Source organism: Schistocerca serialis, chromosome 5 (genome assembly GCF_023864345.2).
Source record: "Schistocerca serialis cubense isolate TAMUIC-IGC-003099 chromosome 5, iqSchSeri2.2, whole genome shotgun sequence".
Classification (NCBI taxonomy): domain Eukaryota; kingdom Metazoa; phylum Arthropoda; class Insecta; order Orthoptera; family Acrididae; genus Schistocerca; species Schistocerca serialis.
The window spans coordinates 662,088,661-662,115,279 of NC_064642.1; the positions used below are offsets into that span (position 1 = coordinate 662,088,661).

Sequence of the window (26,619 nt, forward strand, 5' to 3'; positions counted from 1 at the left end):
TGCCATGTACTGTCGACCAGGTGGCATGCTGCTGTGTATTCTTCCAGAGTCAGTATGCCTGGATGCTAATGTTAGAGCGTGGCAGCCATCAGCACGATGTCGTCATGTACTTTCCGTAGCAAATGGTGTGAGGAGGTGTGGCAACCACCTCCACTGTGACCCTTCCAATGCAGTTAAATGAGTGCCATGTACTGCCGAGCAGGTGGCAAGCTGCTGCGTAATCTTCCTGGGTCAGTGTGCTTGGATGCCAATGTTAGAGCGTGGTAGCCGGCAGCATGATGTCGTCACGCACTGTCCTCACCAAGTGGTGCAAGGTGGTGTGGTCACCACCTCCACTGTGACCCTGTCAATGTATTTGAATGAGTGCCATGTACTGCCGACCATGTGGCAAGCTGCTGTGTAATGTTCCAGGGTCAGCGTGCCTGGATGGCAATGTTAGAGCGTGGTAGCCGTCAGCACGATGTCGTCACGCACTGTCCTCACCAACTGGTGCGAGGAGGTATGGCCACCACCTCCACAGAGACCCTGCCAAAGTTGTCGAATGAGTGGTAGTAAAATTTGAAACTTTTGATGCTCACTGTCTAAGCAGTGAAATGCCTGTTGTCACAGTCTCACCAGACCGCCTCGACCGAACGTCACACAGAAGCATGACAGCTAAACAGCAGGACCATGTAAACTGCACCCACCGCTGCACACTTGTCTTGAAACCAGAAGAACTCGGGTCCTCTTGAGACAGATCTCTTAATCATGAGGATTATTTCAATCTGCAGTTTTCAAAGTAAAAAACTGACTGCACGGTGTTCGCAATGTTTCGTAGCCAACCTAACTGTGGTCATTTGCACAGTTTTGGGCATACTGCTTAGTTTCGTCAGGGTGCCAGTCGCTGACTACTTCTAATGGCCAGAACCGGTTTCCTGGAGCCCCTCTGGTGTGTTCATGCGTGAAGGACCGTTAAAAAATTGTTCAAATATCCTTGAGCATTATGGGACTTAACATCGAGAACTACTTAAACGTAACTAACCTAAAGACATCACACACATCCATGCCCGAGGAGGACTCGAACCTGCCACCGTTGCAGCAGCGCGGTTCCGGACTGAAGCGCCTAGAACCGCTCGGCCACATGGGCCGGCTAAAGGACTGTTAAAACTTGCTACAAGCGATCCCTTGAAAAGGAAAACGTCTTCTTACCAGAAAATAGTAACTTTGGAACTAAGTGCAATTAGAACCACCAAAAGTATGGTCGATTCCGTGTCAATGTCACTGTCCCTTTGGTATGCATTGTCTGCCATCGTAACATACACATCCACGAATCAAATTCTAATCGAAACTAATTTCTATAAGGTACAGACAAATGAATATGAGACAGATAGAGTACAAGTAAGTCATCTGTCTATTAATTTGAAAGTAATGGCCATAACTATGAACATATTCATCCCACTGTGAGACAGGATAATCAGTGCCTTCACGGAAAAATGTTAACGGTTGCCTACAGAGCCATGATTCAACCCAGGTGTGCCCCATGTCGTCCAAAGCAAATCAACGGCCACGAAGGTCTTCAGGTTCCAAAAATATGGAAATCGCATGGAGAGAGTTCAGCACTGTACACAGGATGTTTAAGAGCGTTCCATCGAAACTTCTGGCATAGTTGCATGGTTAAGTTCGTTTCTCTTTCCAGTACGATTGTACAGTCATCCTAGGCTACGTTGTGCTATATTAATAATGTCAGAAGTTCATTACTTTCCTTGCTAGGTAGCTCTGCCAAGCTTATCGGTGTTTATTATAATTTATGTTCATGTTTCAGTTATATGTTCATCTCAGTTACATGCTGTGTCTTAATTAATGTGTCCACACCAAGTATTTTGTAGCAAAAACTGAGTTCACTTGGGCTAAGGTTTTCATTTCATAGTTAGTGAATTCCATTTTCACGCAATTTAATTGTACTGAATTATGGGAGTGTCAGTATCCAGGACTCAGTACTAGGGTTATCACTTTTTTAAATAGCGTTATTTGGAATCCGCTGCATAACATTTTATTGAGTAGCCTATCTTAGTACTTCAGGAAACCGTTATGATACCTTGCATGCGTCAACCTGCTTGGCAGTGCGTAAGGTCCTACTGATCTGTCGCCAGTAATTCCTCCCCAAAGTTTAACTGAAGATCGGAATTGATGCCTGGCTTCTTCAGCTACGTGTGGATTCGCATCAGACGACTCGTGTTGGTTACGAAAATTGAAAATCCCTTCTAACCCGCCCCCAACCTCGTTTGTGATGTTGAAATGTAGCTGTCTTATTTGCCATTACGATGGCAATTATACACAAGAAAGTTATTAATAAATGTTTTGTCTAGTTCTGAGAACTTTGTGAAACCGTGTATTATTGTGATGGCTTAATGAAGCATAGTTTCACTTGGAGTCTTTTTTCTTATTTATCACTCGTTAAGTTTAGCTCCTCAGTTTTTGTTCTTTATTTCTATGAATCTGTTTGCATACTCACATTGCACATCGCGAGAAGTGTGCTGCAAAAGCATTTTTATGAAATGGTATAAGGCACCGTCTTGCATTGCACATTGCAAAATAGTAAATGAAATTTGATATCTGGCAGTTTCATCGCTATCTTGATAATAACTGGTTGCAGAACAGGCGAGCGTTCCGTTCGCGCAATCAGGCCAAGAAATTTAATTACCATCAAATTTCATGTCCATTGTAAGGCACAGTGGTTGCCAGAGTGTTTTGTGAAAATAATACTAGTTGAAGATGACAGTAAAATCCTCTCTAGTGAGTTTTCGATCAGTTTTATCAGAAAGTCAGATGCGTTAAATTTAATGTTCATTTGCTGCGTAATTAGATTTTACTGTTATTGTTTGCAAGACTGATGATAAAGAGTACCAACATTCATGGTCAACAGAGTCTGTATCGTTTTGCAGTCAAATGGCATTCGAAATTTCATTGAAAACGGATTATTTTAAAGCAAGCGAATTATTTGATGTATTGGCTAGCCTGCATTTCACATGGTGTAGCCAGCACTTCACGTAATTCCGTTCGAAATTTAAACATAGGTCTGTTGCCCTGTATTGAGGTTTAGTATTTCGATATCGAAATAAGTTTTTTCCATTAGTCAGAGACCAAATTGACACAAACACTTGTTTAGAAGTTTTTACCAATGAACTTTCAATCTTTACTGTGAAAAGTGGATCTTCACCACATGTTCACAACAGCTGCTGGCAGAACAGCATTCCAGCTGGCTGATCTTGTGGCCGAAGGGCTTGGACGTGTTGTATATAGTATGAGTGTAGCTTAGGACCACCGAAACTAGATGATGACTAACCATGCTAAATGCTGAAATTCTACATACACCAGTTCCAAGACCTTCTTCCACTAGTTACAATAACCACTTCCCTCACAACAGGAGCGAATGGTGTGAGGTCTGACACGATCCGCCATTGTTGGTGCTACAGACTCCACTAGTCACTGGTCCGCAAGACAGGCCATTGTTGGAGCTGCAGTCTCCACTAGCGGGTGGTCTGTGACGATCGGACATTGTTGGAGCTACAGAGTCCACTAGTGGCTGGTCTGCGACGATCCGCCTATGTTGGAGCTACAGAGTCCACTAGTCACAGGTCTGCCACAATCCACTGTTGCTGGAGTTGAGTCCAGTAGATGCTGTTATGCTATGATCCGACATTGTTGGAGCTACAGAGTCCACTAGTCGCTGGTCTGCCACGATCCACTATTGTTGCAGCGTCGTTGGTCTGCTATGACCCTCCATTGTTGGAGCTGTAGAGCCCACTAATTGCTGGTCGGCCACGATCTGCTGTTGTTGCATCAACAGAGTCCACTAGCTGCTGGTCTTCCACGAGCCGCTATTGTCGCAGCTACAGGGTCCACAAGTGGCTGCCAGAGGTGGGTGACTAATCGTGTAGATGGTACTCTGCGCAGCAGGTGTTTTTCGGGGTGGAGCGCACAGGCTCGACGGTTGGTTCCATTTGCGAGGAAATGACTGAAGATCAAGTCTGCTGTTTTCCGAGTCGAGTAAAATACCGGCATTACGCTTGTAAGTGCAAAGATAAAACTATAACGTAAAATTATTTCACTTAATACAGTTTATAGTAACAACACTAACAGATCTTTACTCCATTCTGTATCCATGGCCAATAACAGAGCATTGTGTCCTCAGTTGCTTACACCGATCTCTAGGTCGTAACAGCAAAGAGCTTTCAGTGAACCTACCTTGAAAGCTTCATAATGAACTATTCATTTCAACAAAATGTCGCTAGCAAAAATCATTTATTTTATCTTTCCTGCCGCGGGTCGCACGGTTGGTATCTACATCTCATTTTCTTAGAAAGTCAGCATCATTTGACCTGTTTAAAGCGATAGGAAAGGGGAATAGTAAAACGTTATGAAGTTAAATTACAAAATCAAACCAACTTCTTCATGCAGCCATGCTTGAATACGTCACAGTATAACTCGTCAGAGAATGCGTACTGCACTTCTGTGAAAGGACAAGTGTAGAGGCCAGGAGATGCGGTCAAATCTTACACTTACCTGAGCTCTGATTTGTGAAACTGGAAGCTGCAGTTAACGGCATAACAGAAAAAGATTGTAACTCAGTGATCGCAAATGTAAGACAAAGAATACTCACAACATTGTCTTTCTTGTAAGATACAGTCAACACAAATTAGAAACAAGTTTAAATGGCGTAGCTACTGGTGTAATTTGCACAGGTAACCAATGAAACACATTCGTTAAAAATAGTTACTACTAAGCGAGTGAAAACCGGCAAGATGCAGGAAATCCAACGAGAGAGAAAAGAAGAGAGACCAAAGCTATCATAAGAGATAGCAGAATTCTTCGAAGAAGACTTTGCAAAGGAAATGATGTAGGTCCCATTTTTCTCAATCTGTAAATACTTCATCGCTATAAGTATGTCCGTATAGCATCCTCTAGTAACACGCCAGACAACATGAATGTGATCCGTCTGTCCTGCCTTAAGGATCCTTTTCTTTCAAACAAGAAATAACAGCTGGTTACCTAACAGACTTGAAATTTGTATTATTTTTATTCTTGGAAATCATACAGGGTTCCCCAGGAGGAATGTTCAATATTCAGGGATATTAAGGAACGATCATTCGAAGCAAAATAGTCTGGTCAGCATGGGCTCTATGATGCATACTTGAAGAGCTATGAGCATTCCTTCATAATCGATACTGTGAAGCAAATCTCTTTTATGGCAAGCCCTTTGCTCTGAGAGGGGGTATAATAGACCAATACACGAAAAAATTTCCGGTAAATATCGGCTCTAACGTGGATACTCTAAGAGCTATGAGCACTTTTTCATTTTCACTACTGTGAAACACTTCCTCAAATTTGAACACGTGCCCATTGTTCTTAACTGTGCATCTTAGAGCCTGTGTTCAATAGAGAATTTCTTCTTTTTCCGGTCCTTACTACCTCATCCCATAATAAGGAAAGCAAAGAGCTTGTAGTTAAAAAAATTTGCTTCACAGTATCGAAGATGAAGAAGTGTTCAGAGCTTTTATGGTATTCCCATGTTTACTAGAGTTTTGCGCTCCAAATGATCGTTCCTATCATATCCTTGCCTATTGACCTTTCGTCGTGGGTAAAACGTATTTTTTGTGACATCATGGACGATTGTTACTCTGCATTTATCTCCATCTGGCGGTAAAATTGTTACCAATAGTTCAGCTTCTCTCTGTGAGATGTTACTCAAGGTAACGCATCTCTTTCCGTAAAACGTAGTAACGTGAAAATGAAAGGAAAAGTGTATTATTACGGTCTTATAAACATAAATTCGTACGTACTATAAAAACTGATGGACGTATGTGTTTGTGTGTGTATGTTCCACATATCATCCTAAACCACTGAAGCAATTTCCGCCAAACTTGGTAAACATATCTTTCACTGTCACAACAATCGGTGTGGAGGTAACAACTTCCTACCTGACATGGTTCAAGAGATATTACGTCAAAACAATGTGGTGTATGAAAAACTAAATGTTTAAATGTAATACTTCTGTGCTACTAACTCTAATAGCAGTAAATTTTTCCGACAGTATCCATATATGCCGCTAAAGTCACATGCAAAGGTACATCATGGTACTACAAATAATTCTTGACTATGACATCAAAAACACTGAGAAGCATGAAAACCTGAAGCATTTGGCGTAACGTTTAAATTTATTACCTCTTTTGTACTAACTCTGTTGTCAACAAATTTTGCATACAGTATACATATATACCGCTGAATGTACATACAAAATTATATCATTGCATCACATATAGATCGGTAGGTATGACCTGGTGAACAGTGAGATACGTGAACAGTCACATCGTGATTAAATGTAAACTCCTTTCTACCAACTCCTTTCTACTATCTCTATTCGCAACATATTCCACAGACATTATCCACGCATGGCGCTGAATGTACCTACACAATTCTATCATTATATGACGCAGAGTTCAAGAGAGAACACGTTATGAACAATGAAATGCGTAAAATGTCTAGCATCACCCATGAAGTTTTAATACATTTAATAAACGAAAAGCACCAGTTTGCTTTTGTTCTACAATATTACTTTTATTGTGTTAACCGGTTTTCAGCTTACAAGGCAATTTTCAGACATTTACTGAGTGTTGTTACCAACGAAGTTACAATGTTTGCAAACGAAACTGGAAGAGAAGTAACACTTCTAGACTGAAGCAGAAACATAAAGTAAGTAACATATTTGATAGTGTGGTGGTAATGCAATGTACAAGTAAAAAATTGAAACAGTAAATAAATAAAAATGGAGTACACAGGGACAGCATGCTAACATAACAGTTTCTATTAATAAACAAAACTAATAAAATAAAATAAAATTAGTAGGTTGACAAGGCTACATCAGGAGGTATAAACATGGAGAATGAAACACAAACTAATTAAAAGAAGAAACAATTATCAAAGTACGTAAGGAACATAAGCGATATCAGTAAGATAAACAGAAATAAATAAATACAGAAAAATGGTGGCGTTTGAGGGAACATACAGTAAACGCAATCTTTGAAAGTGTGGTGGTACTGCATTTTAACTTGAACATTATATTCAAAACAGTGGCTATGTAACAGTTTGCATTAAGTAAATGAACAAAGTCTATATGGAATACATAGACAACTTCGATAAAACAAAAGAACTTAATGAATACAGTAAAATGGCAATACGTAGGAACAAACTGTGTGGGAAGTAATGAACAACAAACATCTCTTCCCACACTGTCCGTTCTATCTGTAAATCGTCTGAAGCTTGTTCAACAAAAATGGTTCAAATGGCTCTAAGCGCTATGGGACTTAACATCTGAGGTCATCAGTCCCCCTAGACTTAGAAATACTTAAACCTAACTACCCTAAGGACATCACACACATCCATGCCCGAGGCAGGATTCGAACCTGCGACCGCAGCAGCAGCACGATTCCGGACTGAAGCGCCTAGAACCGCTCGGCCACAGCGGCTGGCTGAAGCTAGTTCTGTGTGATATCGTATCTGTTTGTGTAGTGTAACCTCAGAGGCAGAATTTGACGACCAACCCAGCATTTGTCTAAAAGAGCGTGGGAAGCAGCCTAAACATTACACTCAAGACTGGCCAGCGTAGCAGCCCACGACCATCAATCCGCCGTTCGGATACGATCGTCTTCTTCTTCCCCTCCCAATCCCGAAAACTGTCCGCCCCCGATAGCTGAGTTGTGCGATACGCAACGCTCACGCTCCCTACGGACCAGGGGCGACTCGGACTTACGAATGTTCACTGCCGAGCGACGGCGCTCCTTCTAGCCACGATGTACAAGCAATGGAGCAGCGGGGGTGATTCCCTTACATCCCGCCTACCGGATCTCCTGGTGGCGGTGGGCAGCATTACGCCACGTTTATCGTGGAACTTAGCTATATTAGAGAAGAGTTTCCGCGCACGAGACCGCCATGCGCGAAGGATTTTTATGCTTGGCTGCTACGACGGATAAATCGTAATGTCATTGAACTGAAACACCCCAGGTTGCATTGGCCGAAGATTTGGAGACATGTGCACCAAGAATTACTTCCTACCTTCGTTCGGGCACTGTGGTTCTCTGTCGCCTGTGGCAAGTTCAACACCAACCAACAGCTCCATGCAATTGGACTAGTGGACACTCCACTACGCCCGAAATGTCGCCAAGTGGATGACGACCACCACCGCTTAACTTATATCGCGGTGGAGGACGTCTGGCTCCTAGTAAGACAGATGGTGTCTTGCTACCTCCGTGTGGCCCCGCAACGTATTACATCTGCTTACTTCTTACATCCGAGGAGTGACTACTTTCCGACGACTAAATCACAGTCGATCATCTGGGTCAAAGGTTGGACGATCGCGAACCTCTATGGGGATGCTGCCAAGTCACGACTGGACTTTTGGTATTTCTTGCAGCAAGCCCACAATGAGGTTCATAGATGGTCACACTGTCGGAAAACCTTTGCCAACTATCTTCAGGCAGTCTTCCTCGACCCCCCACGCAGTTGGGATGTGCCGGGTGCCGTCGGTGTGCACATTTGACAGCTGATAATGAACCTCACGCTTCTCTCACCACTCAATATGTTATGCACATTCTGTACCATGAAATGATCTACATGTTCCTTTTAACAGAGTGATCTTTATTGAAAATAAATAAATAAATAAATATAAAAAAACAACACCCCTGTTCCATTAAATTTGTTATTTGTTTAACACAGTTTTTTTTCAGAGGATACATTTCATTTAAAGTGCGCGTCATTTATGTTGGCGGCCGAGTTTAGGTTCGTTCTGCGCATCTGACATCACAAAACACAGTCAGCCAATGAACAGAGAACGACGTTGCCAGATCTCGACTGCAGTGCAGAGAATGGACGAGTGTCTTCAGTTTTAGAAACGTTCAGTCATAAATAAAGTAATAGAACAAAAGCAATGTCTTGATAGCAGACTTTCTTTTATACTGCTTTTTCGCAATAAAGAACAGCGGCAATTGTTTGTTTACTATTGTACTTCGACGAAGCGTGAGTAATTCATAGTTATACCAACAGTGTTTGTCAGTATTTTGCGTGATGTGTTATAGTCCTTATGGCATCCTCTTTGCAGAGGAGCCGCGATAGCGTAACGGTTAAGGTGTTTGGCTTCTATGTGAAAGGTTATGAGTTCAGACCTTGTGTGGTGCTTAATACTTTCATTATTTAAAAACAATATCGAAGTGCCTTACTTCACGAATTATATTCGTTTGAATGCAATTTTTTGAAATTTCTAGTGCTTTGTCTCTTCATTAACCCTTTCGCTGCTGCAGACACGTGCTCCCCGCATTCCGCGCTGTGGGCGATTTTGTCATCACTGCACTGCTCGCCTGTGCAGACACATGGTGTTCCCACTGCTTTGACACGCTTATCATTCGATTTCACAAAAACTATTTGGCCCAAAAATTTGATTTTTACACGTCTTCTTGACTGATACCTTCCCCCCATAAATGACATAATTTTGTTTCGATGTTCAACGCAGTTATTATGCAGCATTAAATGTAGTAAACCATTGCACGAAATTTTGAAGAGTTTGCAGATGTAGAAGTCCATAGCGTATACTTTCCGTACGGTCGATTTTAGTAGCCACAATGTTGAGAACGAAATGTTGACAAGATACCTAAATTTCATATAAAATTTACTGTATAACAATATCTCATTTAATTTAAGTACCACATAGGTGTCGTATGTAATATTGAGAAATATTCCGTATTTCGCGACTATAAGAAAAGTTTTATTTACACCGGACGCGTTTGGCTTTATTTTAAAGCACTTCAATCAATGAAAGGTATGGCACATACACAATGGTACTCATGTTTTCTTTCTTGTTTTTGCTCCACAGTCGCAGTTTTACCAATGGTACTGAAATATATTCCTCTTCTGCAACTGTAATAAGCGACTTATTTAGACCAGACGCGTTTTTCTCTTTTGAAGCACCTTCAGTGGACAGTATTTTGTCTCCTCCATTGCCAAATCACCTTTCGTAGTTTTGTGCTGCGGTAACACAATATTCAACGTTTGTGATGGCTGATCAGTGTTTTAGCAAATAAATGATGTTTGTGTGCGCCACACACAAAAATTATATTTGACATAGCTCAGAGCACTTGACTGATAGATGGTATATTCAAGTCCTAATGTTTTTGTAAGTCCACAGTTTTGTTTAATGTATTTTGTCTACTTCCTTTTGATTGATTGAAGTGCTTTAAAATAAAGCCAAACGTGCTCAGTGTAAATAAATCTTTTGTTACAGTCGCGAAAGATGGAATATTTCTCAGTATTATATACGACACCTACGTGGTACTTAAATGAGATATTGTTATACAGTAAATTTTATATGAAATTTAGGTATCTTGTCCACATTTCATTCTCAACATTGTGGCTACTAAAATCGACCATACGGAAAGTATACTCTATGGGCTTTTACCTCTGCAAACTCTTCAAAATTTCGTGCAATGGTTTACTATATTTAATGCTGCATAATAACTGCGTTGAACATCGAAACAAAATTAAGTCATTTAAAGGGGGGAAGGTATCAGTCAAGAAGATGTGTAAAAATCTAATTTTTGGGCCAAATAGTTTATGTGGAATCGAATGATAAGAGTGTCAAAGCAGTCGGAACACGATGTGTCTGCACAGGTGAGCAGTGCAGTGACAAAATCGCGCGCAGCGCGGAATGCAGGGAGCACGTCTTTGTAGCAGCGAAAGGGTTAATGCGGCCGTGGTAGCTTTACTTCATGAACTGCGCGCTCCCCCCTAAACGTAAGCTTGCGAACTATGCTATACTATGGCGCTGCTTCTATTGGCTCGTGCGTTGTGTGCAACTGGCAACGCAGCAATCTCCCGCGTCTGGGCGGGCATGCGCGAGCCGCCAAGATAAAAGAATTGAACTATAGTGTTTGTGAACTGCCTAATTTTGTATCCAAATAGAATACCAATAAATAAATGTTCAGAAAGAAACAAAAAAAGTGGTCAGTGCGACAAAACGTCAATCCTAAGGGCCCGGGTTCGATTCCCGGCCGGGTCGGAGATTTTCTCTACTCAAGGACTGGGTGGTGTGTTGTCCTGATCATCATCATTTCATCCCCATCGATACACAAGTCGCCGAAGTGACGTCAAATCGAAAGATTTGCACCAGGCGAACGGTCTACCCGACGGGAGGCCCTAGTCACACGAGATTTTTTTTTTTAATCTCGAAAACTAACGCACTACGAGCTGCTGACCTTAAATACATGCCATCGGTATTTATTTTACTGACAGCATCCTATGCAATGGTACCACCATTAGTCACATCGCCGTGTGTAAATAACAACCAAAATTCCTCCCTGCCGACATCTGGGGTGTACCGCAGAGGCGTCTACGGGAAACGCGCATCTGGCGAAGCTTCACCCTTCTTTCGGATTCCGCCACGGTTTCGCTCATTCGTTATGCACGCCCGGCGCTAGCGTGAGGGATGCAGGCAGTGTAAGTCGTGTCCTCGGCGCGAACGAGCCCGGTGGCCACGGCGGAACGAATATGCATGAGAGCCGGCGGCTGGTGGGCGCCCCGCGCCACGGGCCACTCATTATTCGACGGAAACCCCACGCAGAGGCTTAGCGCGTGACTCACCACGGGGCTGGGCCCATCGGATTGGTTCTCTGCTGTAAACACGGCGTCAGTGACGTCATGCTTACCTGCCGACTCAGCTCAGCCTGGGCGTGAGCGGGAGAGATATTGCTCTAATGTAATCCGTGGGAAATGAACACACCCTGTCTTGGGAGCTATTGATTTCTCATTCTCGCGAAGCACGCCGGGAGACCTTCATTTCAGATCTGTTTGCGTGCAATGGCTGTTACTTCGATACATACGCAGTGACGAACGGACTTATTGCAAAATGTGTTCAAAAAGGTAACTGACGCAAGCAGCTAGCGAAGCAGTATCGTACTCTAAGTCACACAGGAAACAGTTACCATTAATTCCTTAGTATATTCACAATATCGTCGTAACATTTTTCAAACCAATAGGTACATAGCCAATTCACTGTCATTAAACTTTGAAAAGACTCACTTCAGAATTTTCAGGAGATTTCGTTCTGGTGTGTGTATAAAATTTGATGATATGGAAATTGGAGAAGTTGAGAGTGTAAAATCCTTGGGATTACAACTTCATAATAAATTCAGTTGGGAGCAACATACTAACGAACTGCTAAAGCGCCTAAACAAGTCTGCATTTGCAATGCAAATCATGTCAGACATAGGAGATATAAATATAAAAATGTGGCATATTTTGCTTATTTTCACTCCGTTATGTCATATGGTATCATATTTTGGGGTAACTCTACAAACAGACAAAAAATTTTTAAGAGTACAGAAGCGTATAATAAGAGCAATGAGTAGTGTAAATCCAAGAACATCATGTCGAAACCTATTCAATGAATTGGGCATATTAACCACAGGTTCTCAGTATATTTATTCCTTAATGAAGTTTGTTGTAAATAATACATCTCTTTTTCCAACTAACTGCTTAGTACACAGTATCAATACTAGGAATAAGAACAATATACATAAAGATTTAAAATCACTTACTATTGCCCAGAAAGGAGTCCAGTATTCAACAACGCATATTTTCAATAAGTTACCAGCAACCATTAAGAGTTTAGTTTCAGACAAGGCACAATTTAAACACAATTTAAAAAAAAAATTTTGGTGGCCAACTCCTTCTATTCCATCCATGAGTTTCTCATCAAGTGCAGTAGACCATTTTAATGAAAATTAATTATACTTTATTTTTGACAATACTTGATTACAACAGCCAAGTAACTACCTACTGTGTGAATGATGGATGTATGGAAAGCAGATGTAAGTCTTACGTCTGTAAATATTGGAAGTTTAATTTTAAATTTTGTACATAATCTGACTGTTATTAACTGAGGATCACTGAAACGAAAAAATTACTTTAATTTTTGTCAATACTTGGTTGTGATAGCCAAGAAACTAGCAAATATCTGAATGATGGATCTAATGAAAGCAGATGTAACTATTAAACCTGTAACTATTGGAAGTTTAAATTTAATTCATGTACATAATGTTACTGTTTATTGACTGAGGATCATTATTATAATGAAAGTCAAGTTTTTCTAATTACATTTTTTATGTGTTTATCTGGCATTTTCCACACCCAGGAAGATCCCTTCTTTTATGGGTCTATGGAATGAAAAATTAATCTAATTTAATCTCATCATTTTTTCATTGGTTTCAGGACAATCACATTGCACCATGTATGCTTATGTTCTGTGATGATCTTTTTTAATAAAATGTAAAAGAATATATCACATAGTCAAACTATATGAACATAACTACTCTGTAAAGTACATTAATATGATTTCATGAAATTTTAATAAAAACCAGTTATAACTATATACAAAGGTATTCATAATGAACGACAGACAATTTGACAAGAAGAAATTCAAGCATTTGAAACTAGGGGTTACAGAAGTTTGCAGACCATTAGACGGGTACTGTAGATCAATACACTAATAAGTAGATTGCGAATCAAATTATGAAAAAATTTATGTATGGCTTCTTAACATATATATTCCTTTCCTCGCCGTTTCTGCGGAGAAAGTCCTCATCTCTCACCTTATCAGTCCATATTATTTCCAACACTCTTCAATAGGATCACACCTGAAATGTTTCGATTCTATTCTGATCACATAGTCCTTATTTCACTGCCATACAATGCAGCACTCCAAACGCACATTGTCAAAAATTTCTTCCTCAAATTAAGGCTTATGTTTTATGATACTACTAGACTTCTCTTGAGGAGGAATGCTCTTTTTGCAAGAGCTAGTCTGCTTTGTATGTCATCCTTGCTCCGAGCATCATGCTTTATTTTGCTGCCTAGGTAGCAGAAGTCTTTCACTTCATCTACTTCGTGATCAAGTCTGATGTTAAGTTTCTCGCTGTTCTCGTTTCAGCTACTTCTCAATACTTTCTCCGATTTACTCTCAGTCCATATTCTGTACTCATCAGACTGTTTATTCCATTCAACAGTCCCTGTAACTCTAATTCACTTCCACTGAGGTTAGCAATGCCATCAGTGAATCTTACAAGGGAACCTCCCCATCGCACCCCCCTCAGATTTAGTTATAAATTGACACAGTGGATAGGCCTTGTAAAACTGAACACAGATCAATCGAGAAAACAGGAAGAAGTTGTGTGCAACTATGAAAAAATAAGCAAAAATATACAAACTGAGTACTCCATGTGCATGATAGGAAACATCAAGGACAATATGAGGTTACGAGCGCCGTGGCCCCGTGGGTAGATTGAGCAGCTGCGGAACGAGAGGTCCTTGGTTCGAGTCTTCCCTCGAGTGAAAATTTTACTTTCTTTATTTTCCCAAAGTTACGATCTGTCCGTTCATTCATTGACGTCTCTGTTCACTGTAATAAGTTTGGTGTCTGTGTTTTGGGACCGCACCGCAAAACCGTGCGATTAGTAGACGAAAGGGCGTGCCTCTCCAATGGGAACCGAAAACATTTGATCGCAATGTCATAGCTCAACCGATTCCTCCACAGGAAAACACGTCTGATATATTCTGTACGACACTGGTGACGGCATGTGCGTCACATAACAGGAATATGTTGTTGACCCACCTAACTTGCACACTTGGCGAATGGGTAAAAAGATTCTTCTACCTTGACCGATTTAGCTTTTCTTGTGGATGTGATAATCACTCCCAAAAAAGTGATGAAAACATAACAGTTTGTCACATAAACTGCAACAAATGAATGCAACAGTTTCACAGCCGCACAGTTTTCCCTGTGCTCTGTCAAAACATATGATTTTTACGTTTTCAAATGTTTCCGTGTGTAGACCGTCAAATCCTGCATATGTCCAAGCAAAACTGAACATGTCCTGGAATTTTGGAGAGCGAAGTTGGTTATGTGTGAGTACCTGAACTTTGATAGTTGTCTGAAAATAAAAAATTAAACTTTTCACTCGAGAGAGGAACTCTCGTTCCACAGCTGCTCACGCTAACCACGGGACCACGGCGCTCGTAAGCTCACGCAGTCCTTGATGTTGCTTACCTTGCTCATGGACTACTCAGTTTGTATATTTTGCTTATATTTTTCATAGTTCCACACAACTTCTTCCTGTTTTCTCGATTGATCTGTGTTCAGTTCTTCAAGGCCTATCCCTGTGCCAACTTATAACTAAATCTGAGGGGGGTGCGATGGGGAGGTTCCCTTGTTAGTATTGATATTCTTTCACTTTGAATTTGAATCCCGCTCTTCAACCTTTCTTTTATTTCTGTCATTGCTTCTTCAGTGTATAGTGTATAGGGGCGAAATCCCTGTCTTGCACCCTTTTTTAATCCGAGCACTTCGTTCTTTGTGTCCAGTATTTTTGTTCAGTCTACATTATTGTACCCGTCTTTCCCTATAGCATACCTCTGTCTTCTCATAATTTCGAACATATTGCCCAATTTTAAATAGTCAAACGCTTTCTCCAGGTCGACAGATCTTATCCACGTGTCTTGATTATCCTTCAGTCTCGTTTCTATTATAAACAGCAACGTCAAAACTACCTCTCTGGTGCCTTTAACTTTCTTAAAGCCAAACTGATCGTCATCTGACACATCCTCGATTGCCTTTTCCGTTCTTCTGTATGCTTGGATGAATGAGCAGTTAAGCTGAGTGTGCGATAATTCTCTTGCAATGTTCAAAATTGCGTAGAGGACGGTTTTCCGAAAGTGTGATGCTATACCGCCGGACTCGTACATTCTACACACCAACGCGAATAGTTGTTTTCTTGCCACTTTCCCCAGTGACTTAGAAATTCCAATGGAATGTTATGTATCCTATGAGCCATATTTCATCTTAAGTTTCTAAAGCTCCTTTAAATTCAGATTCTAGCAGTGGATTCAGTGCCTCTTTCTTACTGACTCCTGTTGCTTCTTCTATCGCGTTATTAGAAAGACCTCCCCATCATAGGGGCCTTCAGTGTTCTCTTTCCACCTGCCCGCTCTCTCCCCTGTATTTAACACTAAAATTCTCATTACACGCTTGTTTTTATCACATTTGCTTTTAAATGCACCGAAGGTTATGTTGACATTTTTATATGCTGAGTCAGTCCTTATGACAGTCATTTCTTTTTCGACTTTTTCACAGTTTTCTTGCAGCCATTTCGCCTTATCTTTCCTGCACTTCCTATTTATCTTATTCCTAAGCAACGTGAATTTCTGTACTCCTGAATTACCTTGAAGCATTTTTGTATTTCCTTTCCTTCGTAGATCAGCTGGCGTATTTCTTCTGTTATTTATGATTTCCTCGTCGTTTTTCAACTTTTGTGACTGCTCCATTCGGAGATGTTCATCTTCTTCAACTGGTACAGCTTGACTAAAAGGAGGAGTGGTTTGATCGGATATATCTTGATGTATTAAGGAATAGTTACTGTGGTGGTGGAAGTTTGGGAAGTAAAAAATTCTAGATCAAGGCTTCAATTCAGTAAGCAAATGGATGCAGGTTGCCATATATATGCAGAGATGGAAGACATTTTCATATCGTATGTTAGCGTCAAAATTTGCGTCAAATCAGTCTTCAGAGAAGATCACAACAGCAGCAACATGATACTAGCAAATTGTCTGAGCATCAGTAAATGCACGTACCTATTCGTGCAAAAGTGCATTTCGGAATACCTTTCTCGCAATACAACAGAACGGGAGTGGAATACTAATTGGACACAAGATAAATGGCATTGATTCACCTACCGAGAAGTAGCAGTTGTTCTCGACCTTTAATGTTTCTTTATGCTGTTATATGTTCAGTCCACATCGACTGGCGTAGTGGCAGATGACGAGCAGGCAATGCAGACATATCTTGAACTCAATGGAAAAGTGAAAACTCTTATACACTCTAACGGAAATATCGTGCAGAAATTTTCGATTGCTGTTAGCAATTAACGCAGTCATATGCGGACTCCCATGTGGCCAGCTTTGAATACGACCAACACCACTTGTCATTTGTGGCGTCCGTATCATTCCTTTAATTTTCACAGCACAAGGATACATCTTAAGGTCTAAAAGTAGCCAGTCACTAACACGCAGAGACAGTTAACTTTTTGGGAGCCCAAAAGCCTGTTACAGACAATGTAAATACACTAATGGCCATTAAAATTGCCACACAAAGAAGAAATGGAGATGACAAATTGGTATTCATTGGAAAAATACATTTTCACTCAATTTGGGTGCATGGATCCTGAGAAATCAGTACCCAGAAACACCACCTCTGGCCATAATAACGGCCTTGATATGCCTGGGCATTAAGTCAAACAAAGCTTGGATAGTGTGTACAGGTACAGCTGCCTATGCAGCTTTAACACGATACCACGGTTGATCAAGAGTAGTGACTGGCGTATTGTGACGAGCCAGTTGCTAGGCCGCCATTGACCAGACGTTTTCAGTTGGTGAGAGATGTGGAGAATGAGCTGGCCAGGGGAGCAGTCGAACGTTTTCTGTATTCAGAAAGGCCCGTACAGGACCTGCAACATGCGGTCGTGCATTATTCTGCTAAAATGTAGGGTTTCGCAGGGATCCAATGAAGGGTAGAGCCACGGGTCGTAACACATCTGGAATGTAACGTCCACGGTTCAAAGTGTCGTCAATGTGAACAAGAGGTGACCGAGACGTGTAACCAATGGCACCCCATGCCATCACGCCGGGTGATAAGCCAGTATGGCGATGACGAATATACACTTCCGATGTGCGTTCACCGCGATGTCGCCAAAAACGAATGCGGTCATCATGATGCTGTAAACAAAACCTGGACTCATGTGAAAAAATTACGTTTTGCCATTCGTGCTGCCAGGTTCGTCGTTGAGTACACCATCGCAGCCGCTCCCGTCTGTGTTTTTGTTGACTCACGGATCGAGACGTGGCTGCACGCTCTGTTACAGCCATGCGGGTAAGTTGCGTGTCATCTCGACTGCTAGTGATACGAGGCCGTTGGGACCCAGCACGGCGTTCCGTATTACCCTCCTGAACCCACCGATTCCATATTCTGCTAACAGTCATTGGATCTCGACCAACGGGAACAGCAATGTCGAGATACCACAAACCGCAATCAAAATAGGCAACAATCCGACCTGTATCATAGTCGGAAACGTGATGGTACGCATTTCTCCTCCTTACACGAGGCATCACAACAACGTTTGACCAGGCAACGCCGGTCAGCTGCTGTTTATGTATGAGAAATCGGTTGGATACTTTCCTCATGTCAGCACGTTGTAGGTGTCGCCACCGGAGCCAACCTTATGTGAATGCTATGAAAAGCTAGGTATTAAAATCCATGGAGAAGAAATAAAAACTTTGAGGTTCGCCGATGACATTGTAATTCTGTCAGAGACAGTAAAGGACTTGGAAGAGCAGTTGAATGGAATGGACAGTGTCTTGAAAGGAGGATATAAGATGAACATCAACAACAGCAAAACGAGGATAATGGAATGTAGTCGAATTAAGTCGGGTGATGCTGAGGGAATTAGATTAGGAAATGAGACACTAAAAATAGTAAAGGAGTTTTGCTAGTTGGGGAGCAAAATACACTCCTGGAAATTGAAATAAGAACACCGTGAATTCATTGTCCCAGGAAGGGGAAACTTTATTGACACATTCCTGGGGTCAGATTCATCACATGATCACACTGACAGAACCACAGGCACATAGACACAGGCAACAGAGCATGCACAATGTCGGCACTAGTACAGTGTATATCCACCTTTCGCAGCAATGCAGGCTGCTATTCTCCCATGGAGACGATCGTAGAGATGCTGGATGTAGTATTGTGGAACGGCTTGCCATGCCATTTCCACCTGGCGCCTCAGTTGGACCAGCGTTCGTGCTGGACGTGCAGACCGCGTGAGACGACGCTTCATCCAGTCCCAAACATGCTCAGTGGGGGACAGATCCGGAGATCTTGCTGGCCAGGGTAGTTAACTTACACCTTCTAGAGCACGTTGGGTGGCACGGGATACATGCGGACGTGCATTGTCCTGTTGGAACAGCAAGTTCCCTTGCCGGTCTAGGAATGGTAGAACGATGGGTTCGATGACGGTTTGGATGTACCGTGCACTATTCAGTGTCCCCTCGACGATCACCAGTGGTGTACGTCCAGTGTAGGAGATCGCTCCCCACACCATGATGCCGGGTGTTGGCCCTGTGTGCCTCGGTCGTATGCAGTCCTGATTGTGGCGCTCACCTGCACGGCGCCAAACACGCATACGACCATCATTGGCACCAAGGCAGAAGCGACTCTCATCGCTGAAGACGACACGTCTCCATTGGTCCCTCCATTCACGCCTGTCGCGACACCACTGGAGGCGGGCTGCACGATGTTGGGGCGTGAGCGGAAGACGGCCTAACGGTGTGCGGGACCGTAGCCCAGCTTCATGGAGACGGTTGCGAATGGTCTTCGCCGATACCCCAGGAGCAACAGTGTCCCTAATTTGCTGGGAAGTGTCGGTGCGGTCCCCTTCGGCACTGCGTAGGATCCTACGGTCTTGGGGTGCACCCGTGCGTCGCTGCGGTCCGGTCCCAGGTCTACGGGCACGTGCACCTTCCGCCGACCACTGGCGACAACATCGATGTACTGTGGAGACCTCACGCCCCACGTGTTGAGCAATTCGGCGGTACGTCCACCCGGCCTCCCGCATGCCCACTATACGCCCTCGCTCAAAGTCCGTCAACTGCACATACGGTTCACGTCCACGCTGTCGCGGCATGATACCAGTGTTAAAGACTGCGATGGAGCTCCGTATGCCACGGCAAACTGGCTGACACTGACGGCGGCGGTGCACAAATGCTGCGCAGCTAGCGCCATTCGACGGCCAACACCGCGGTTCCTGGTGTGTCCGCTGTGCCGTGCGTGTGATCATTGCTTGTACAGCCCTCTCGCAGTGTCCGGAGCAAGTATGGTGGGTCTGACACACCGGTGTCAATGTGTTCTTTTTTCCATTTCCAGGAGTGTAACTGATGATGGTCGAAGTAGAGAGGATATAAAATGTAGACTGGCAATGGCAAGGAAAGCGTTTCTGAAGAAGAGAACTTTGTTAACATCGAGTATAGATTTAAGTGTCAGGAAGTCATTTCTGAAAGTATTTGTATGGAGTGTAGCCATGTATGGAAGTGAAACATGGACGATAAATAGTTTGGACAAGAAGAGAATAGAAGCTTTCGAAATGTGGTGCTACAGAAGAATGCTGAAGATTAGATGGGTAGATCATATAACTAATGAGGAAGTATTGAAAAGGATTGGGGAGAAGAGAAGTTTGTGGCACAACTTGACCAGAAGACGGGATCGGTTGGTAGGACGTGTTCTGAGGCATCAAGGGATCACCAGTTTAGTATTGGAGGGCAGCGTGGAGGGTAAAAATCGTAGAGGGAGACCAAGAGATGAATACACTAAGCAGATTCAGAGGGATGTAGGTTGCAGTAGGTACTGGGAGATGAAGAAGCTTGCACAGGATAGAATAGCATGGAGAGCTGCATCAAACCAGTCTCAGGACTGAAGACCACAACAACAACAACATGAAAAGCTAATCATTTGCATATCACAGCTTATTCTTCCTGTCAGTTAAATATCGCGTCTGTAGCACGTCATCTTCGTGGTGTAGCAATTTTAATGGCCAGTAGTGTATTTCTAAGGACGGATTAGATGAAACTTTTGAAGAATTAGTATTTCTTTTCCTGTTCTTTATACGCGCGCGCGCTTGTGTGTTTGTGTGTGTGTGTGTGTGTGTGTGTGTGTGTGTGTATGTGTGTGTGTGTGTGTGTGTATTGGGTAATATATGTAAATGATAAAATATATTTGAAAAATTCACGTGACGAGTTTCCCTGTCACTTGTTCCTTCTTTTGCCACTCCCAAAGATTTGTGTTAGTGAAAAATGTCAACATACATCGAAATTTGAGGGCCATTTCATAATGTCGCTCCCTGTGTAACTTGCTGGGTATGTTAGGTCAATAGTCGGAGGAAGGAAACGGCAATAGAAAAATAAGGTAAAGCCTGGTGAAGCGCTGATGTTCAAACCAACTGTCCTGTTGAGGATAGCTTTAATCAGTTGTAAATATAAGTAAGTGATCCACGATATGCAGTGCAATGAAACAGTTATTTACACAGAAATTGACGTTCTTGTGAACTTGATCCCTGCTGTAAGGAAATGTACACTAAGTAACACATAAACTTAGAGTATCTAAATCTGTGTATTAAAACACTCGTCTTTCTCTAAAAAACTGAATCAGGGAATGCAACAGTGAGTTTACCAGAGGGTACATAGGTTAACCTCCAGAAACTTAACTAACAGTGTCATTGCCGACAGAGAAATGCTATTCAGTTTTCTAAAGGGTACGTTTAAGCAGACAGCTGTCCTTCTTTCGCTTGGGAGTAATTAATGCGCGGATGCGGATGCAACTTCGCGTAACGTTTGAGGGGATGAATCTCATTAGCCCATTGCAGAGGTGGAGTGCCATAAGGATTGTGTAGCAGGAAACAGTGGACGATAGAAGGTCCTGGTTTCACACTGGCAAAAGCATCAACACTTCAGCGTATCCCTTGTATGGGAACGAAACGAAGCTAAATGGCAATTATTCTATTCTCAGAAGAGCAAAGCCAAGCAGCGGATGTTGCTAAATGTGATCTGTTCCAGAGGAACTAGTTTCGGACAGTCCATCTGTGATAATTCTGCTGAGCTTTACATACATGCCTGCTCCCTATTGGTCATCAATGCAATTCCAGAGTTACACTTTCGTTAACCAACACTGATTACTTCCTGCTCTTAAACTGGTCGGTGGTGGGAATGATAACTGGTTAAGCAAAGCGCAGAATTATTAGCTAACATTTACTAACGAAGCGTTATCAGTTTTTAGAATCAAAGTTAAATAACTCCATGCCACTATAAATAATTATTAAGAAAGTACGTATGCTGGCTTGACGGTTTACACTAACAAACAATCCCGTTGGAAGAACATCCGCAACTGAGCGTTTCAGGAGAGGTTGAAAATACCGCTTGAGTTGTAAATTACTTTATTTTCACACGACCGGTTTCGGACTGTTATAAGCCCATCTTCAGGTGTCGTAGCTGTGCTGTGGTCCCCGAGCGCCCAGTGTACCAGGCGCGGTGTGCTGCTTATGAGCGCAAAACTAAATATAATGCGTAGCTCCATTTACTCAATGTAAATGAACTTTGCTCCGTAGATTACAGACACTCACATATGATATTTGCTGACCACTCACTTGAATACCATATGTAGTGGACACTCTGCTCACCTGGAAAACAGATTACATAAATTCTTCCAAGGTATAAGCATTCATGATCTCAGGCATGAGGCAGTTAAATTCCTTTTCCATGCCAAAAATAGATACTGTTCTAATAACACACTTCCAATTCAGAGGTAAAACTACACAGCCTTGATGGCGAAAAAGCTTAAAACAACGTATCTTAAAGTTCCTAATATGTGCAGCATCACATGAACTTTAAAACGCTAACGATCAGAGATAACCAAGCAAAAGTCTTGCTTGAAGTAAATAATTATGAAAGTTATATTAACATTTACTACCCAACCCTGTGGCCAAAAATCTAAGTAATTTTAACACAGAAAGCATAGGGGTTCATTCTTGCCCAGTATATGACTAATTGTTAATGGGCAATATAACGTTCACACACGACACCCATAGTGACAACAAGATCCATCACACAGATGACCCCAACGCGCAGCTATTCTCGTTCGTGCTGGTTATAACCAATGTGGAGTAGATCTGCCAGCGAGCTCTGTTCTTTGCCACTTGTACAAGTAAAGATGATGTTCTTTTGGCCGAGGGCGCTAAACAGCAATGTCATCAGCGTTGTACAAGTAAACACCACGAGTGTGGAAACAGAACCTGGAGTCTGCCTCACAGAGCAAAGTCCTGGTGCTGTGAAGAAGGGACGCGCCAAAAGCATAGGTGGAAAACAGTCAGAACGTCTCACTTGCATTCCATATGTGGCTGATTGTAGTACTCCTACCCACAACATATTCCCTGCTTGAAATTCCAGTTTTCTCAAACTGATGCACCACGGTATTCGTTCAAAAACTTGATTTCGCACATCCACGGCACAGCGCGTCATGTCGAATTCCAAACCAGATGAACACAAGCGGCGTGCTGCAGGTATCATCGCAGTCAGAAATACGACTACGGCGTCCCTTCTTCTCGTACAGTACAACTGCGCTCTGGGCTTTCACTCATCAAACGCTTGCAGCAGTCCGTTTACTGTGACGACGAGCAAACTTCCCTTGCGGACATCCATACTAGACCCCCCCCCCCACCGCCAACGACCCCCCCCCTACCCAGTCACCATTACGTGCCGGCCTTCCTCATAGTCTTAGCCATACGGGAGAGCAACGCCTCGGAGGCAAAGATCGCAATCGGCTCGCGACAGCCAAAATGTGTCACGAAGCTGTAAGTTACTGACGGTAAATGTCTCTCTTAATCTTCTCCGTTACATTTTCTTGATGGGGTCAAGTTGAGTCCTTCCAATTTAAGAAACTAGTTTGCATTCCATTCACACAGTGAGGTGACAAAAGTCGAGAGACACCTCCTAATAATGTGTCAGACCTCCCTCAGTCCGGCGCAGTGCTACAACTCGACGTGGCATGGACTCGACAAGTCGTTGGAAGTCCCCTGTAGAAATACTGAGCCCCTGTAGCGTTCTATTACTGCGAAAGCGTTTTCGGTGCAGGATTTTATGCATATACTGACATTTCCATGCAGTCATACGATGATCTTACGATCATGCACTAGGTATAGAGTGACGGAAAAGTTAATGATACTTTTGAAAAAGTAGCACACTTTTTCTTTTTTTCTGGGTCATCTTCCATCTGACTGGTTTGTTGAGGCCTGCTACGAATTCCTCTTCTGTACCACCCTCTTTATCTCACAGTAGCAACTGCAACCTAAATCCTCAATTATTTGCTGGGTGCATTCCCTTCCCTGACTTGCACTACTGTTCTTACCGTCTACAGCTCCCTTTAGTACCATGGAACTTGTTCCCCTTTGCCTTAACTGATGTCCTATCATCCTGTTCCTTCTTCTTGTCAGTGTTTTCCATATATTCCTTTCCTCGCCTCTTCTGAGAAGTCCATTTAATTTTCATCTTTCATCTGTAGCACCACATCTCATGCTCTCCGATTTTCTTCCGTTCCGGTTTTCCAACAGTCAGTCTTTCGCTACAGTACAATACTGTGCTTCAAACCCATATTCTCAGAATTTAGTTACTCATAGTTCATGGCAAGTTGAAGCACAGTCTGTGGGATCAGTCGATAGAGCAAATCAAGACTATGAAAATATTTTATCAATGTGGACGGAAACGAACGAAACTTCAAAACTCTCTTAAGGATAATGGTTTGTGCAAGTAATGAAAAATATGGCTTATCATGAGGAGATCGCATGTTCACCATATATTTGGTGTTACAATGAAAATTGGCATTGCCAGATCAGTTTTTTCATGTCATTTAATAAATAGTGTAAACTCTACAACGACTGACTCACAAGAAAGGGAAAGTGACAGTCAAGGAATAGATTCCAGTGGATCAAATACTGGAACAGAAGGAACGCGGATAGAAACTGTGGTTGCAGCAGATTAAGACGCAGCTCAAGCGCTGAATATGACGACAGTTGACACCGAGACATCGGCACCAACTGGTGGTTACGATGAGACGCAGACTACTTCCAAAAGTGCTGAGAATGTGAAGCGGGTCCAAGAAGCTGCCAGAGGAGATATTCAGTTGCAAGCAAAGAAAATTAAGACACCCTCATGTAACGAATTTCCAAAACCTTCAGTTGAAGTGAGTGGCCGTCCGGTGTGGCCGTGCGGTTCTACGCGCTACAGACTGGAACCGGGCGACCGCTACGGTCGCAGGTTCGAATCCTGCCTCGGGCATGGATGTGTGTGATGTCCTTAGGTTACTTAGGTTTAATTAGTTCTAAGTTCTAGGCGACTGATGACCTCAGAAGTTAAGTCGCATAGTGCTCAGAGCCATTTTGAAGTGAGTGTGAGAATTAAAGTACCGAATGTAGACTGGTCAAAAATTAATGCAAAATCAATAATAGCAGTGTGCTAAATATTCAGGATGACGAATTTTACCAACCTGCTACCAGAGCTGCAAACTGAAGTCATTGTACACTAGGAACGAATTTTCATTGAGCAAGGAAAATTTTATCAGCGCCGAAGAAGTAGGAAGAGCAGAAATTAGTGTAAAGGAAGTGGTTGCTAAGCTATCGTTCGTTGGAGGACAAGGGTTCACAAAGTACCATTGTTTAAAAAGGGTTTAACTAAAGACTACTTGTGCAAATCGTCTTCTGTGTTATGTAATTCTAAATGCCACAACAGTCAACCATGTTAACAAAAATAGACACTTTTTTCATTTTTCTATAATATGTTTCACTAATTTTAACATTAAAATTTGTTTATTACAATCACAATGAAATGCAAGAATATCCAAATAAAGTAATTTTACAGTCAATACAAAACAATTTCAATAACTACCTGGTCGATTATTTAATGAATACTATGTTACCAATTTGCATGGTTAAGTCCTAAGTTTTACCAACGACTCTTGGTAAAAGTTCGAAATTATGCATATAATAAGAAATTTCGGACAAATACTTGACCACGATGGTAAATATTAGGTTTTACCGGCAACTTCTATGATTTACCTATACAGTAGTGATAAATGCGATAAGCAATAACATAGAGTTATTCTGTTTATATGTCAGCAGTGGTGGAAAAACGAAGTACTTTCATAGTTCTTTACAGTCTCGGGAACAGAAAGAAGTCTCAGGGGGCCATGTTCAGCGAATGTTGTGGCCAAAGTAACATAGCGGTTTTGTGATTTGCCAAAAAAATCAGCACTGAGGTGTGATGGGAGCTTTATAGTTATGCAGTTTCCGCGAGTTGTTTGGCGACAGTTCTGGTCGTTTTCTTCGGATCGCTTCACTCATACGGCACGTAACTTCCATGTAGTAATCTTTATTGACCGCACGAACTCTGATACACTCTCCCATTGTAGGTGAAGAAAACAGTGACATCGACCTTCACATGTGATCGTAAATGTCGAATTTTTTTCGGTCTTGGTTCATCAGGCCATTGGGTCTTGGTTTCTTCGTCACATCCGTATGCCGTCACCTGTTAAAACCTTCTTTAGAAGTTCTGAATCGTTGTGGATTTCTTGGTTTTTGGTCGAAATTCAACAATTTCAAAACAACTTTGCTGCTACACGTTACATTCCCAAAACATCCGAGATAACCGCTTGGCATGAGCCAAAGAATATGTCGACATCATCGGGATATGCCGATATCATCAGTAACCTCTCTGATAGTGATTCGGGGATATTGCAGAACCATTTTCTTTACTTCTTACACCCTGTCGTCAGTAATTGAAATACTAGGGCGTCCAGAGCGGACGTCGTCTTCAAGGACTTCTCAGCCCTCTTTGAAACCTTTATGCGACTGTTAAACTCTTGTCTTACTCATAGAAGACTCGCCAAAAGCCACAATG

General features: G+C 42.3%; 1 protein-coding gene across 1 annotated transcript in view; it reads left to right on the forward strand.

Annotated features, from left to right (window-relative positions):
- The first annotated feature begins 460 nt into the window (after window positions 1-460).
- The window catches only part of LOC126482162 (nephrin-like), a 180,578-nt gene continuing 154,419 nt past the window's right edge, over window positions 461-26,619 (forward strand). Inside the window, exon 1 of the mRNA XM_050106139.1 lies at window positions 461-499. Within this exon, the coding sequence (XP_049962096.1) occupies window positions 461-499 (39 nt within the window). The remainder of the gene's footprint in view (window positions 500-26,619) is intronic.